The sequence below is a fragment of the Chrysochloris asiatica genome, unplaced genomic scaffold, assembly GCF_000296735.1.
Source record: "Chrysochloris asiatica unplaced genomic scaffold, ChrAsi1.0 scaffold00018, whole genome shotgun sequence".
NCBI classification, from domain to species: domain Eukaryota; kingdom Metazoa; phylum Chordata; class Mammalia; order Afrosoricida; family Chrysochloridae; genus Chrysochloris; species Chrysochloris asiatica.
The window spans coordinates 12,410,755-12,423,376 of record NW_006408536.1 but is presented as its reverse complement, the minus strand read 5'-3'; the positions used below and the strand labels follow the sequence as shown (position 1 = coordinate 12,423,376).

Sequence of the window (12,622 nt, the reverse complement as noted above, 5' to 3'; positions counted from 1 at the left end):
CAGCGACAGAATACATTTCTGTTGTCTTAAGCCACCCAGTCTGTGGTCATTGGTTACAGATACGGCGGCCCCAGGAAACAGGTAGAGCTACATTGCTGCCTTCATCACTGCCATAGAGTTTCTTTCCCCTGACCCACGATAACATTCTTAAACCCTGGATCATAAAGTGCCAGATTTTTCTACTATAGCCCCAGTGTCACTGTGGAGGCTAGAAACCAAAATGAAATTGGTCCTCAATTTCATTTAAATCCTTGCTGTTGCTTGACTGTTAATTTTTAAATGAAAACAAAAAAAAGGTATGGCATCATAGTTATTTAGCATTGTTCTGGAAGTTCTGCTGTAACACCAAAAGAAGGGGCAAAATAAGATATGTTTTATTTACAATGTTATAGCTATATGAGAAAGCAAAAATTGAAATATCTACTAGATTCTCGTGCTTTTCTGTGAGCTATTGATAGCAGAGGTAGTGGTTTTAATTTTCTTGTTTTCCCTTTTCTGGTTTTCCTGTTTTCCTATGTGAATGCAGTTCGCTTTTATAGTGTGTGTTTGTGTGTGTATGTGTTTTTAAGAATGAGGCCGTTGCTCTTTGGTTTGTTGTAAGGTACATATTCTATTTGTTCCACCAATAACTGTGTTTAAGTGCCGTCGTTGAGTCAGTTCTGACTCATAGTAACCTTGTGTAGGTTTCCAAGAAGCAGCTGGTGGGTTGGAACCTCCAACCTTGTGGTTAGCAGTCCAGTGTTTATCCTAAAGTGCCACACCAGGACTTCTCCCCCAACATGACTCGCCCTAAAAGTATTAAAGTTTAAACAGTTTCTTTATCTAAGTGCTACTTGGGTTTCTACTCCCCAAACACAACAAAATTGGTGCGTGTGTTTTTTTTTTTTTAACCATTTTTTAAACTTGTTATTGTGAATTGGGTGAAGGTTTATAGAGCGGATCAGTTTTCCGTTCAACAGTTCAGGCCAGCTGAAATTCACCATTCCTTCTGTCTCTTTGTTCACTGTGTTGTTCAGCTGCTTCTCCTAGTGGATATCAATCCACTTCTCTATCCTTTTCTCTGAAGTTTATGTCTCCAGGATTATCATCTTTATCTACTTCATTTGTTCTCTCCTCTTTTTGTAGAGGGTCTGAGTAGTCTGTGTGCCAAGTTTGTCATTTTGCTGGAAGTCTTCCTTCATTTTAACTTTTATTTGAATAGCTTTGAAGTGCCTTCCAAAGACCACAAGGGATGTTTAAATAGATAATGTATATATTTTCTGAAGAGGGTGTAGTAAATAGAAGAGGTGAATTCTATTCCTGTTAAACCATATTAGCCTGTGATCTTTGCAATGTGGTGTCAGCATACTTGTTTTTATATTTCAGTATCTGAAATGAAGGGGACCTCTAACTAATCAGCTGTCCGCTGTACTAAGTAGACCTGTTTGTCTCACAGCTTCAAGCTTTCTGGTCACTTTCCTAATTGAGCAGAATGCCCAGATGTTTAGGAAGTTCAGATGCCTATATTGTTCCTGCCCCAGGTTGAACTGCTTCATTTTCTCACTTCTCTTTTCAGGTATCTGGCATAATTTTGTCCTCGCACTTTTGGGAATTTTAGCCCTTGTGCTTCTCCCAGTCATTCTCTTGCCATTTTACTACACTGGAGTCGGAGTGCTTATCACGGAAGTCGCTGAGGTAAGTAGCGATTGATTATGTGGGTCATTTTTTTTACCAGATTGTATAATGTAATACTTAGCATATTATGCCAGGAACTTTTTTTTTTTCTTCACATTTTCTTCCTATTCAGAATGCTCCTTAAAATCTAACAATGATTCACTTTTACAAAATGCCAGGAGAATTCGTTTTGTTCTGAATTACAAAGAGTTATTAAAATTTTCTACTTAAAGTTTGTTGATAAAATGTACTATTTACCTTTACAGTTCATGTTTTTATCTCTGCTTTGGGCAAATGTATTTATGTTCTCCTAAGAATGTGGCATTGTGGGATAAGCACTGAATTGCTAACCACAAGGTTGATGGTTCAAACCCACCAGCTACGCCTCGGAAAACCTATACAGGGTCATCTATGAGTTGGAACCGGCTTGATGGCCCTTAACAACAGATGAAGTAAGAAAGGTGAAGCCTGAGCTAGCCAGGCAGAACATGTAGGAGTTTATGTTAATGTCATCCGCTCTGTATTCACTGACTTACACAGTAATTACTGTGATGACATGGAGGCGTTTATTCAGGAAGAAAATTGCTTGTGCAATTGAGTGAGCTTATGTGACTCATTGTGCTCACAGTGTGACCTGCATATTTGGAAGTTTGGAACTTTTTTTTATATATATTAGGACTTGTTTTATAGTTGTTGTTTTTTAAAAAACAAAATTTCATTGTACTTTAGGTGAAAGTTTGCACATCAAATTAGTTTCCCATTCACTGACTCATGCATAAATTGTTCCATGACATTGGTTTTTGTCCCTGTAATGTACCAGCACTCTCCCCATTTCCGCCCTGCCTTCCTTATTTCCGTCCCTCCAGTTTCCTTGCTCCTCTTGGCTTTCTCATCTTTTCTTTTTGGGCAAATGTTGCCTGTTTGGTCCTATAGAGTTGATTGTTCTAGGCGGCACGTTCATCCCAGGAGTGACTTCAGTTCCAGGCGAAAGAAGTGTCTGAGGGAGGTAATCCTGGGGGTTCCTCCAGTCTCTGTCAGTCCAGTAAGTCTGGTCTTTTTAAGGAATTTGAGTTTCGTTCTACATTTTTCTCTCACTTTGTCCAAGACCCTCTGTTGTGTCCATGGTTAGAATGGTCAGTAATGGTAGCCAGGCACCATGTAGTTCTGGTCTCAGGCTAGAATAACTTGCATGGATCATTAATCCAATAGACTAATTTCTTTACTCTCCTTTGATCCAAATGGGAAGAGACCAATAGTTGTATCTTAGGCAGCTGTTTGGAAGCTTTTAAGACCTCAGACGCTACTCACCACACTAGTTGTGGTGGTTACGTGCTGTGGAGTCAGTTATGTCTCGTAGTGACCTTGTATAGGGTTCCCAAGACTAAATCTTTACAGGAGCAGAAAGCCTCATCTTTCTCCACTGGAGTGGCTGGTAGATCCAAACTGCTGACCTTCCAGTTAGCAGCCCCAGATGTAGAATTATGAATTCTACATCATACCATGATGTAGAATTATGAATTATGTTATGCCAATTGATCTAGATGTCCCTTAAATTGTCTTATACTTTTATCCATTGAAGACATGGGAAAGAGGACATTCTGATGATTCCTTTCACACACACATAAACACACAAAAATTATTACCAGTTTGGGGAAAACTTAGTTATCATTTTAATATTCCTGGTCAGGAAGTAGATTTGTTTTTCCCAATTACCAAAAATCTAAAATTCTAGAGAATTTTAAAAGTAGCTGTATGAGAGTGAGTCCAAAATTATCTGCACTCGGGCTGTAGAATTTATTTTAATCAATTTTTAGAAAACACAAATGCACCATTTTTTCAACATAATCTCCTTGCTTTTCACTACACTTTGTGCATCTGTCAACAAGCTTTCATAGTCCCTTATTTTAAAATGTTTTAGCCTGAGCTTTCGAGTGTCCTCACTTCTTCAGGAGTGAATATTCATCCTCGAAGGGCTGCTTTCAGGGGATCAAGCAGGTGAAAGTCTGATGGAGTAAGATCAGAACTACAGGGAGGATGCTTTTAACACCTCAAAAAGTTTTTGCAGAATGTCAGTAGTGTGGACAGAGGTGTGCAGGTGTGCATTGTCATTGCAAGATCACAACACCCTTGGATAGCAGTCCTCTTTGGTTAATCTGAAGTTTAGGCTTCAGCTCTTCAGTGAGCATCTCACTGTAACAAGCACTGTTGATTGTTGTACCTTTTCCCTGATATTTCCTGATAGTTTTCCAATACTGGTCCAGCAAACTAAGCATCAGTTAACTTTTGAACTTTTTCTTGGTTGGAGATTGAGGATGTTTCCATTCCATAGTCTACTGTTGCTCTCAGCTGGTAGTGATGAGTCCATGTGTCGTCACCAGTAACGCTTTTTTTTTTAAGAAACTTGTTCCTTCCTTCAAGTAACATTCAAATTTTGTTTGCAGATATCCAGAAGCTTCTGTTTATGTTCTTCTGCAAGTTCTCTCGGTACCCATCTCGTGCAGACTTTTTGAAACCCAAGTCTGTCGTGGATGATTTCATAGGCAGGGCCATGGCTGATTTGCAAATGATTTGCCACATAATCCACTGTCTCTTGTCTATTTGACAGAATCATTTCACGTGCATGCTCAATGTTGTCATCAGATATGAACAGGTGTTTTGACACATAACCGGAGTGTGAATAATTTTTGACTCAAAACTGTTGAGTTTTGTTGTGTTGATTTTCTAAGTGTGTTTTCATGGATTTAAAGCCATTGTACCTGATATTTTCAGCATTATTTGAAATGTACTTAATTCACTCCGTGTCCTTAGTATTTGTCAGAATAATCCTAACTTGTCTTCACAAATTATCTAATTTACTTTTGCCCTCTTCCCAAGGACTCACCTGCCATTGGACCCAGAGGACTCTTTGTGGGAGACCTTGTCACTCATCTGCAGGATTGTCCCGTTACTAATGTGCAGGATTGGAATGAATGTCTAGATACCATTGCATATGAGCCCCAGATTGGCTACTGTATAAGTGCATCAACGTTACAGCAGTTAAGCTTCCCGGTTAGATGTGAGTATATTTCCTAAATGCAATCTAAAGCTTCGAGCGCCGGTGCTTACCATGCACTGCTCCTTAGAACATGTCTTTGGATTTATTTTGTTCTAATCTGTTCAAAGCATATCAGTAAAGTAATAGGGCCAAATGAGTAGATATTCTTCTTGTTAAGTTGGGTACCAATGTGTGTGTTTGCTTTTTATATATCGTTGAACTTTTCGCTAATTTCATAGTGCAGTTGACTTTAAGTACTCTAGTCGAATTCTTTCTGCTTTCAAAAAAATTTGTGTAAAGTCAGCATTCAAGCTAATGATAACCAAGAAACTTAATTCCAGTAATTAAATATTCTTTAATATGATAATTTTGTTTGCATCTGTATGTTGTTGTTGTTAAGTGCCGTCAAGTCGATTCCAACCCATAGCGACTATTAGATTAATCTATACTTTTATATGGTGTCCTGATGTGGCACTCTAGGATAAGCACTAGACTACTAACCTCAGCCACTTCTCGGAAACCCTGCACAGGGTCACTATGAGTCGGAATTGACTCGACTGCACCTGACAACAACAGCATCATGCTTTTATACAATAAACAAAGTGTTAATCTAAGTAACAAGAAGCAGTTCTTTGCATTAAGCATATATCAGAGCAGGTAAATAACTGACAGCTAATGCCCTATTAGATAAAATGAGAGCATATATATTCTGCATTTATATATGACTCGATGGCACTTAACAACAACAACAAATCCAACAGAGGTGTACAGTAAGGAAAGACGAAAAGAAAGTAACGTGACAAGCACAAACCCTGCCAGAGATTTAGAAAAGATTCCCATAGTTGTGTGGTTCCCATGCTAGCTATGGAGACGGTGGCCTGTGCAAAGACATTTGGAATCGAGAGTTCTTTAATGTAGTAGACATCTGAAGGAAGTTTTCTTGGCATCCTAAAGTCACCCCTGCAGCCATATAGGCTGCTGGGTAGCAGGTGAAGCAAGTTTCTCCTCAGAATCTGTCAAACTTATTTTTGAGTTCTTTCTCTTCTGAAATATCACCCTCCCAATTGTTTATTGGAGTCCTAGTGTGGCACTGCAAAATAATGCACTGGACTGCAAGGTCAGCAGTTCAAGCCCTTCAACCGTTCCTTGGAAATGCTGTACAGGGTCACTATGAGTCAGAACCGACTCGACAGCACTTAACAGCAACAACAACACTGTTTACTGGAGTACTGATGTGGCTCTTTAGCTTTGGGTCTTTAGGATAAGCACTCAACCGCAAGGTCTGTTTGAACCACAAGGTTGGCAGTTCAAACTCACCAGCAGCTCCTTGGGTTTGGCACGGTTACTATGATATGAAGGTATATTCATTTTCTTTAAGGTTACTTGTAATTTATTAAAAAAAAATTTCCCCTATTTTATCTTGAAACCTACTTGACTTCCTCTCCATTTTGAAGTTCTGTATTGACACTATTCTTTTTTCTGCTTTGTATTTGACTTCATTATAAATTGGCATCTCTGGTTTCCTATATTCCATTTTATAAGTTTTCTTTTGTATTTCACTTTAATTACCTCTGTATCTGGATTGAGTCTGGGTGGTGTTTTCATTTGTGTTAAGTGTTAATCTCAGGTAGTTAGTTGTATACTGTTGTTGATTCTCAATCCAGAGAACTTTTTTTTTTTTTTTTCCAGTAATTTTTTTTGTAAAGATGATCTGGTTATTACAAATTGCATGAATCTGTTTTCTGGAAGTGTCCTAATTGCACCATCATAGTTGAGGGACAGCTTTGCTGGGTGTATGTTGGGTAGGTTTTTTTCTTTCAGAGTTTTGTATATGCTGTCCCATTTTCTTGCCTGCATGGTTTCTGCTGAGAAGTCTTATTGGTTCTCCTTTGTTAGTAACTTTGCATTTCCCCAAGCTGCTCTTAGGATTCTTTCCTTGGCTTTTTGGTTTTGGAAAGTTTGATATGTCTTAGTGATTTTCTTTTGATATCCATCCTATTTGGATTTTGTTCAGCTTCTTGTATGCTTATCTTCTTGTCTTTCATGATGTTAGAGAAGTTTTCTTCCCATAATGTTTTTTATCGTCTCTTCTTGGTCTGGAATTCCAATCACTTGGTCTGTTATTCCTCTTCATAGTATCCCATATAACTCTTAGGCTTTCTTTGGATTTTTTCCTTTTTTTTCTGATTGTTCTTCTAATTTACTAGTATTAAGAGATTTACCTTTAAGTTCACTAATCTGGGCTCCATTGTTTTGAAGCTACACCTTTGCCTTTTTAATGTATTGTCCATATCTAAAATCTTAGTATTAATCTTCTGGATTTCTCAGTGTAGGTTTTGCATTATTTCAAGCTTTGCCTTTATTTTGTTTGGTCTTAAAGTGCTTTCCTAAATTCTTCTAACGGTTTTCTATGTTTTCCTTGCTTTTTTGTATCTTTCTGTCAATCTTTTGTAGGTACCAAAATATCATTCTTTGGAATTCTTTTTCAGCTAGTTCCATTAACTTTTATTTCCTCACTAACATTTCTTAAATCTACATCTTGGTTATTTGTGTGTGTCATTCTCTCGTTTCTTTGAGCTAAAATTGTCCATTGTCTATGCGACATTGTGGTGTTTTTGTATTTGAATTTAACTGATGATTGTATGTTTATATATTCTTAGGCTCTCACCAACTGTCTCTTGTGGGTGTAGTTAGAGAATGGAAGCCTGGGCATTGTTTACCATTTGTGCACCTCACTTTAGGCTGTGTTTGCCTGGTATTGGCTACTGTTCATCATTTATCAGGTGGTATAGGAGATGATATTGGCTTTTTTTGTGTGTGTGTGAAAAAGCAATTTTAATTACTGTGGTTTTTTTTTTTTTAATTAAATGTTTTTATTTTGCATTGAGTGAAAGTTTACAGGGCACATCATCAGCTTCACATTCAACCATTCATATAGCTTGTTTCATTACATTGATTATTATCCCCACTATATATCATCAGTTAACAGTGTTTCTCTCTATCCTCTTTAGCTTTTTTTTTTTTTTGGTGGGGGGGGACTTGGCTTATTGGAATTTACAGTCTCGGCTTTTAGGGGAGGTTTTTACATTTGTCTGTGGATATCCAGGGCTCATGTATGAGATTACTAACAAGCATTACTGAATAATCAGATGAGGGACAGTTTGTTATGTCTACTAGGTGGCTAGAGTCTGATCCTCAGAGCCTATGGTTTGGACAGTCAACAATGCTTGGGCCCACAGGGATGATATTGGCTTTTGCCCAGTGACGAGTGTCAGAGGGTATGGTTGTGTCTGGGCTTCATTTACTCAGTTGCTGTCTCCTGTTGGGTGGAAAAGAGAAGTAACACCCCCACACCCCTCACCTAACACAGTAGGAAGCAAGTAGAAAAAGCAACCAACTAACCAACCATGAAAAGATAAAATAATTAAGATGAAAGAAGTATTAAGGTCAGGCGGGGATGAGAAGAAAAGAATTTAACAACTGAAAAGAGATTCAGGAAAATGAATTTTCCATCCTTTGATTTTTAGTTTGTTTCTGCCTTTGTGTGTAAGATGTGTCTCTTGTAAACAGCATATTGAAGGATCCTGTTTTCTTACCCATTCTGCTGCTCTCTGTCTCTTGAATGATGCATTTGATCCGTTTACATTCAGTGTCATTATCGCTTTGTATGAATTGATTGCTGTCATTTTGCTGTGTATTTTTTTCGGATTCTTAGTGCTGAGTTCATTTTGTTTGTGGGTTGTCTTTTTATTTTCTTCATTTCTGTTAATGTCTACTAAATCTTTTTGAATAGTCTCTTTTTTATTTTTATGTAAAGGCATATTCATTTTCTTTGAGGTTACCCTGTAATTTATTAAATTTTTTTCCCTGTTTAATCTTGAAATCTACTTGACTACCTTGCCATTTGGAAGTTGTATAGCTACACTATTCCCTCTTTTTGCTTTGTAGGTGACTTCATTATAAATTGATATCGTTGGTTCCCTACATTGTTTTGTAAGTTTGTTTTATTTTAAGTACTTCTGTATCTGGATGAGTTCTGGCTGGTATTTTCATGTGCATTAGTCTCAGGTTGGAAAAATTAAAGGAAGAAATAAAAATGAGAATAACCCTTAGAAAACCTGGGAGAGGGAAGATGAAAAGACAGAATAGAGCATAACAAAGAAAAATCAAATGGTGAGAGAGAGGAAAAGGGGAAATAGGGAACAGAAGAAAAAGAAAACCAAAAGCAGAGATTGTTGTTGTTGTTGTTGTTAAGTGCCGTCGAATCTGTTCCGACTCATGGCGACCCTGTACAGGGAACTGCCAACCTTGTGGTTCAAAACGGCTTCGCAGTCCAGTGCATTAACCCGTAGCACCACACCAGGACAAAGCGGAGATAGAAGGAATCAAATTTAAAGGACTGGAAAGAGAAGAAAGAATAAACAAGAAAAACAAACAACAAAATCACAAAACCAAACTTAAAAACAAAAAAAACAGTGCAGCTGTTGGGCCCAGAGATGGTAAAACTTGGGGCTGCTCCTGCAAGCCAAGGAGATGGTGAGGTGGGTGTGGCAGGGATGTGACACGGAGTTCTTGGCCCTGTTGGCCTCGGTGCTACCTGTGTTCAGGGCACTCAATTTGGTAGTTGTTCTTGGAGGCCCTTGACGGAGCTATTTTCAGTATCAGGACCGCAGGGCAGTGGGGAGCAGGGTGACTGGCTAATGCTGATCACGTGGCTTTGAGGGTTCTGTAGATTCAAAGCCGAATCCACCTGAATCCAGGCACCAAAACGCTCTCCGAGGTCGTGCAGCTGGGCTCCTGCCTCACACTGGCATGTCTCCCAACCATGTGGCTGCGAACTCCTGGAGAGCAGGGTCTGCACTAGGCGTAGATGAGGGTGAGAGCTAGCCACATCTGGTCACAAGGGGAGCCTGGGACAAAAGAAGGAATCGCGTCTTTTTCTAGTTGCCTGTTTGGCTCTGCTCTGCCAGGCCGCATTCTGTTGCCAAAGCTGCTCACAAAGGTTCGAGATGGTCATACAGTGTCTGGCCGTTCAATTCACCAGTCAGTCTCCCTCGCTCGCTGTCCCTGCTTCTCTCAGCAAGCATTCAGGCCACTTCTCTAACCTTTCTTCTAAAGCTCCAGGTTCCAGGATTTTCATCTGTGTCTGTTTTGTTTCCTCTCTTGGGTCTTGGTTGTAGAGGGTCTGTGTAGGGCATCTGCTTAGTCTGCTGTCTTGCCAGAAGTCCTGGTGTTGTCAGTTGGATCCCATATGAAGTGTCATCAAGTTGGATCTGACTCACAGCAACCCTGTATAGGGTTTCTGAGGAGCAGCTGGTGGATTTGAACCACCAGGCATTACAGTTCAAACGGACCTTGAAGTCCAGTGCTTATCCTACATCAACATTCCAGGACTCCAATATATAGATAGTTGTTAAAAGAACATAATGCTCAAGACAGACATTTTGTTGTAATAGTTAAGCTAACCTATTTTTTGGTTTTAAAAAGACTTTAGGGGTTATTTTTAGTTTTGTTTAAAGATTATCTCAGGACGATAGTTTCAGGGGCTCATTTATCCTCCATGGCTCCAGAGCCCATGAGAATTTTAAATTCTGTTTCTAAGTTTTCCCCCTTTTGATCAGGATTCTTCTGTGGAATCTTTGATCAAAGTATTTTGTAATGGTAGCCAGGCACCATCCAGTTCTTCTGGTCTTGACATAGGAGGAAGCAGTTTTTCATGGAAGCAACTAGGCACACATTCCATATCTTCCTCCTATTACTGACTCTCCTTCCTCTGTTGCTCCAGGTGTATAGAAACCAATTGTGCCTTGGGTGGCTACTTGCACACTTTTAAGACTCCAGGTGTACTGCACAATCAAGTGGAAGACAGAACAGAAGCACTAAACACATTACTAGGCTCATTAACTGGGATTCCTGTGAAACCATGACCCTAACCTTCAGACAAAGGAACCAAAACCCAGGAGGTGTTTGGTTTTGGTTGTATATAAGCAACCTCAGCAACTTTAGGGACACAAAAGATAGTTCTGGAGAAAATGGGAGAAAAATATAGAACAAAACTTAAATTCCTCTACAGGCCAGACTTATTGGATTGCTAGAGACTAAAGGGACCCCAGAGACTTCACCCTAAGATAGCCTTTGAACTTGGAACTGAAGCCACTTTTCATAAAAGTCACCTTTTTTCCAAATAGTAGATTTGCTTATAAAGTAAACAGTATCACCCATGAATGCTGTGCTCTCTTAAATAATCAACTATAGGAGACCAAACAGTCAATATTTGCCCTGACGAGCAGGGAAGCTAGATTAATGGAAACAAAGCAAAAACAGTAGAAATGAGAATGTTGATATATTGTGAAAAATGCAACCAAGGTCAAGTAGTAGCTTATATAAACATTATTAATTAAGAACTGAATTTGCCATGCAAATTTTTATCTAAAAATTGATAAAATATTTAAATTATGAAAAAAGATTTACTAGATTAATTTAACAGTAGGCTCAGGCCCACTGGGGCTGCAGACATTGAAGAAAGCTATGAATAAATAGCATTTTACCTTGTTTCTAGACTACTTTAGGATTTCCTTCATTATGACTAGAAAGAGATGGCCAAATATGGTCATACAAAGTTGCCAGTAATCCAAAAGTTATTCATGTTCAATTTAGAGTAGAATTCAGTACACATAACTAACATTCTAGGAATTTATACTGCTTGAAGGTAATAATGTGACGGAAGGAGAATCTCACCTAGGAAGAACTCAGAAGCTGTTCCAATCAGTCATTCCTGGCCTGTTATTTCATACCCTGACTCTCTTAGGTTAATATTAAATTTTAATAATTTTAAACTAAGATATTAATTGATGAAGGTATTAATTAAACAGATCAGATGTTCTCCCTAAAATATTAACAGGTAATTTTCTGGCAAGTGAGAAATGAATAGGTCAATCCACTTGAACAATACATTTTATGAAATTGTTGGACCCTGCTGTCTTTACTTCATCCTTGTCTTTTTTGTTTTTTTATTCATTAACTTGCTCAATTAGGAGCATCATCAGCATAACCAACACAGAGTTAATTCCACCTTTGCCCTTGGAGATTTTCCAAACATTTCTTGGAGATTGAATGGTTTAGCAGTGAAGCCCCAGAAAGGTGGGCCTTCAGCCCTTTGCACCTGGAATAGATCTCTGGTCTCAGATTTCTGGGTCAGGATAGAAAACAAAAATCTTTACCATTCGTATTCAAATATCTACTTTTAGCTTTGCTGAATGTCCATCTGCCACTTAGTGATTTCACTAGAACTAAAAGTTGAAGGCAAGAACCAGTATGGCTGTTTTTTAAAAAAATTTTCTAAAAGGTAGTTTGCACTATTTTTCTCTGGTTTGGGTAGCAGTTTCATTTTGTATATGCATAGTTTCGGTTCCTATTTTGTCCTGAAAGCATTAAGTTCAGTAAGGAAGACTGTATTCAACAAGTTCAGAATTTTGAACTACATTTTAAAGAGCATGAAACTGAATACTAAACGAAACTGACAACTAAAATGAATCTATGAATCCAAACTGAAGAAGACCCTTCTTGACCTAGCTTAAGATTTTAAAAGGAAAACTCAGGAGATCTTTTCTTTTTGCACATATTTAGAGTCCTGGGGTGGTGCTGTGGCTTACTGCGCTGGACTGCAAAGTTCGTTTGAACCGCAAGGTTGGCAGTTCAAGCTCACCAGCTGTTCCTCGGAAAACCCTATAAAGGGTCGCTGTGAGTTGGAACAGACTCGACGGCATTGAACAACAACAACAAAGTTATTTTTATGCCCAACGTCTCTCAATTGTTTGAAAAAAAAGTGTGTATGTTTTTAGATGTGAGCACCAAGTTATGGCTCAAGGATTCTATGCTATCCTAAATTGGAGAGAATGTGTGTATGCATATATGAGTGTGTATATCTATATGTAT

General features: G+C 38.6%; 1 protein-coding gene across 1 annotated transcript in view; it reads left to right on the top strand.

The window, feature by feature from the left end:
- MBTPS2 (membrane-bound transcription factor peptidase, site 2) overlaps nucleotides 1–12,622 on the top strand; it is a 71,770-nt gene that overhangs the window by 44,459 nt on the left and 14,689 nt on the right. Inside the window, exons 6-7 of the mRNA XM_006835576.1 lie at nucleotides 1,556–1,674; nucleotides 4,528–4,708. Of these exons, the coding sequence (XP_006835639.1) occupies nucleotides 1,556–1,674; nucleotides 4,528–4,708 (300 nt within the window). The remainder of the gene's footprint in view (nucleotides 1–1,555; nucleotides 1,675–4,527; nucleotides 4,709–12,622) is intronic.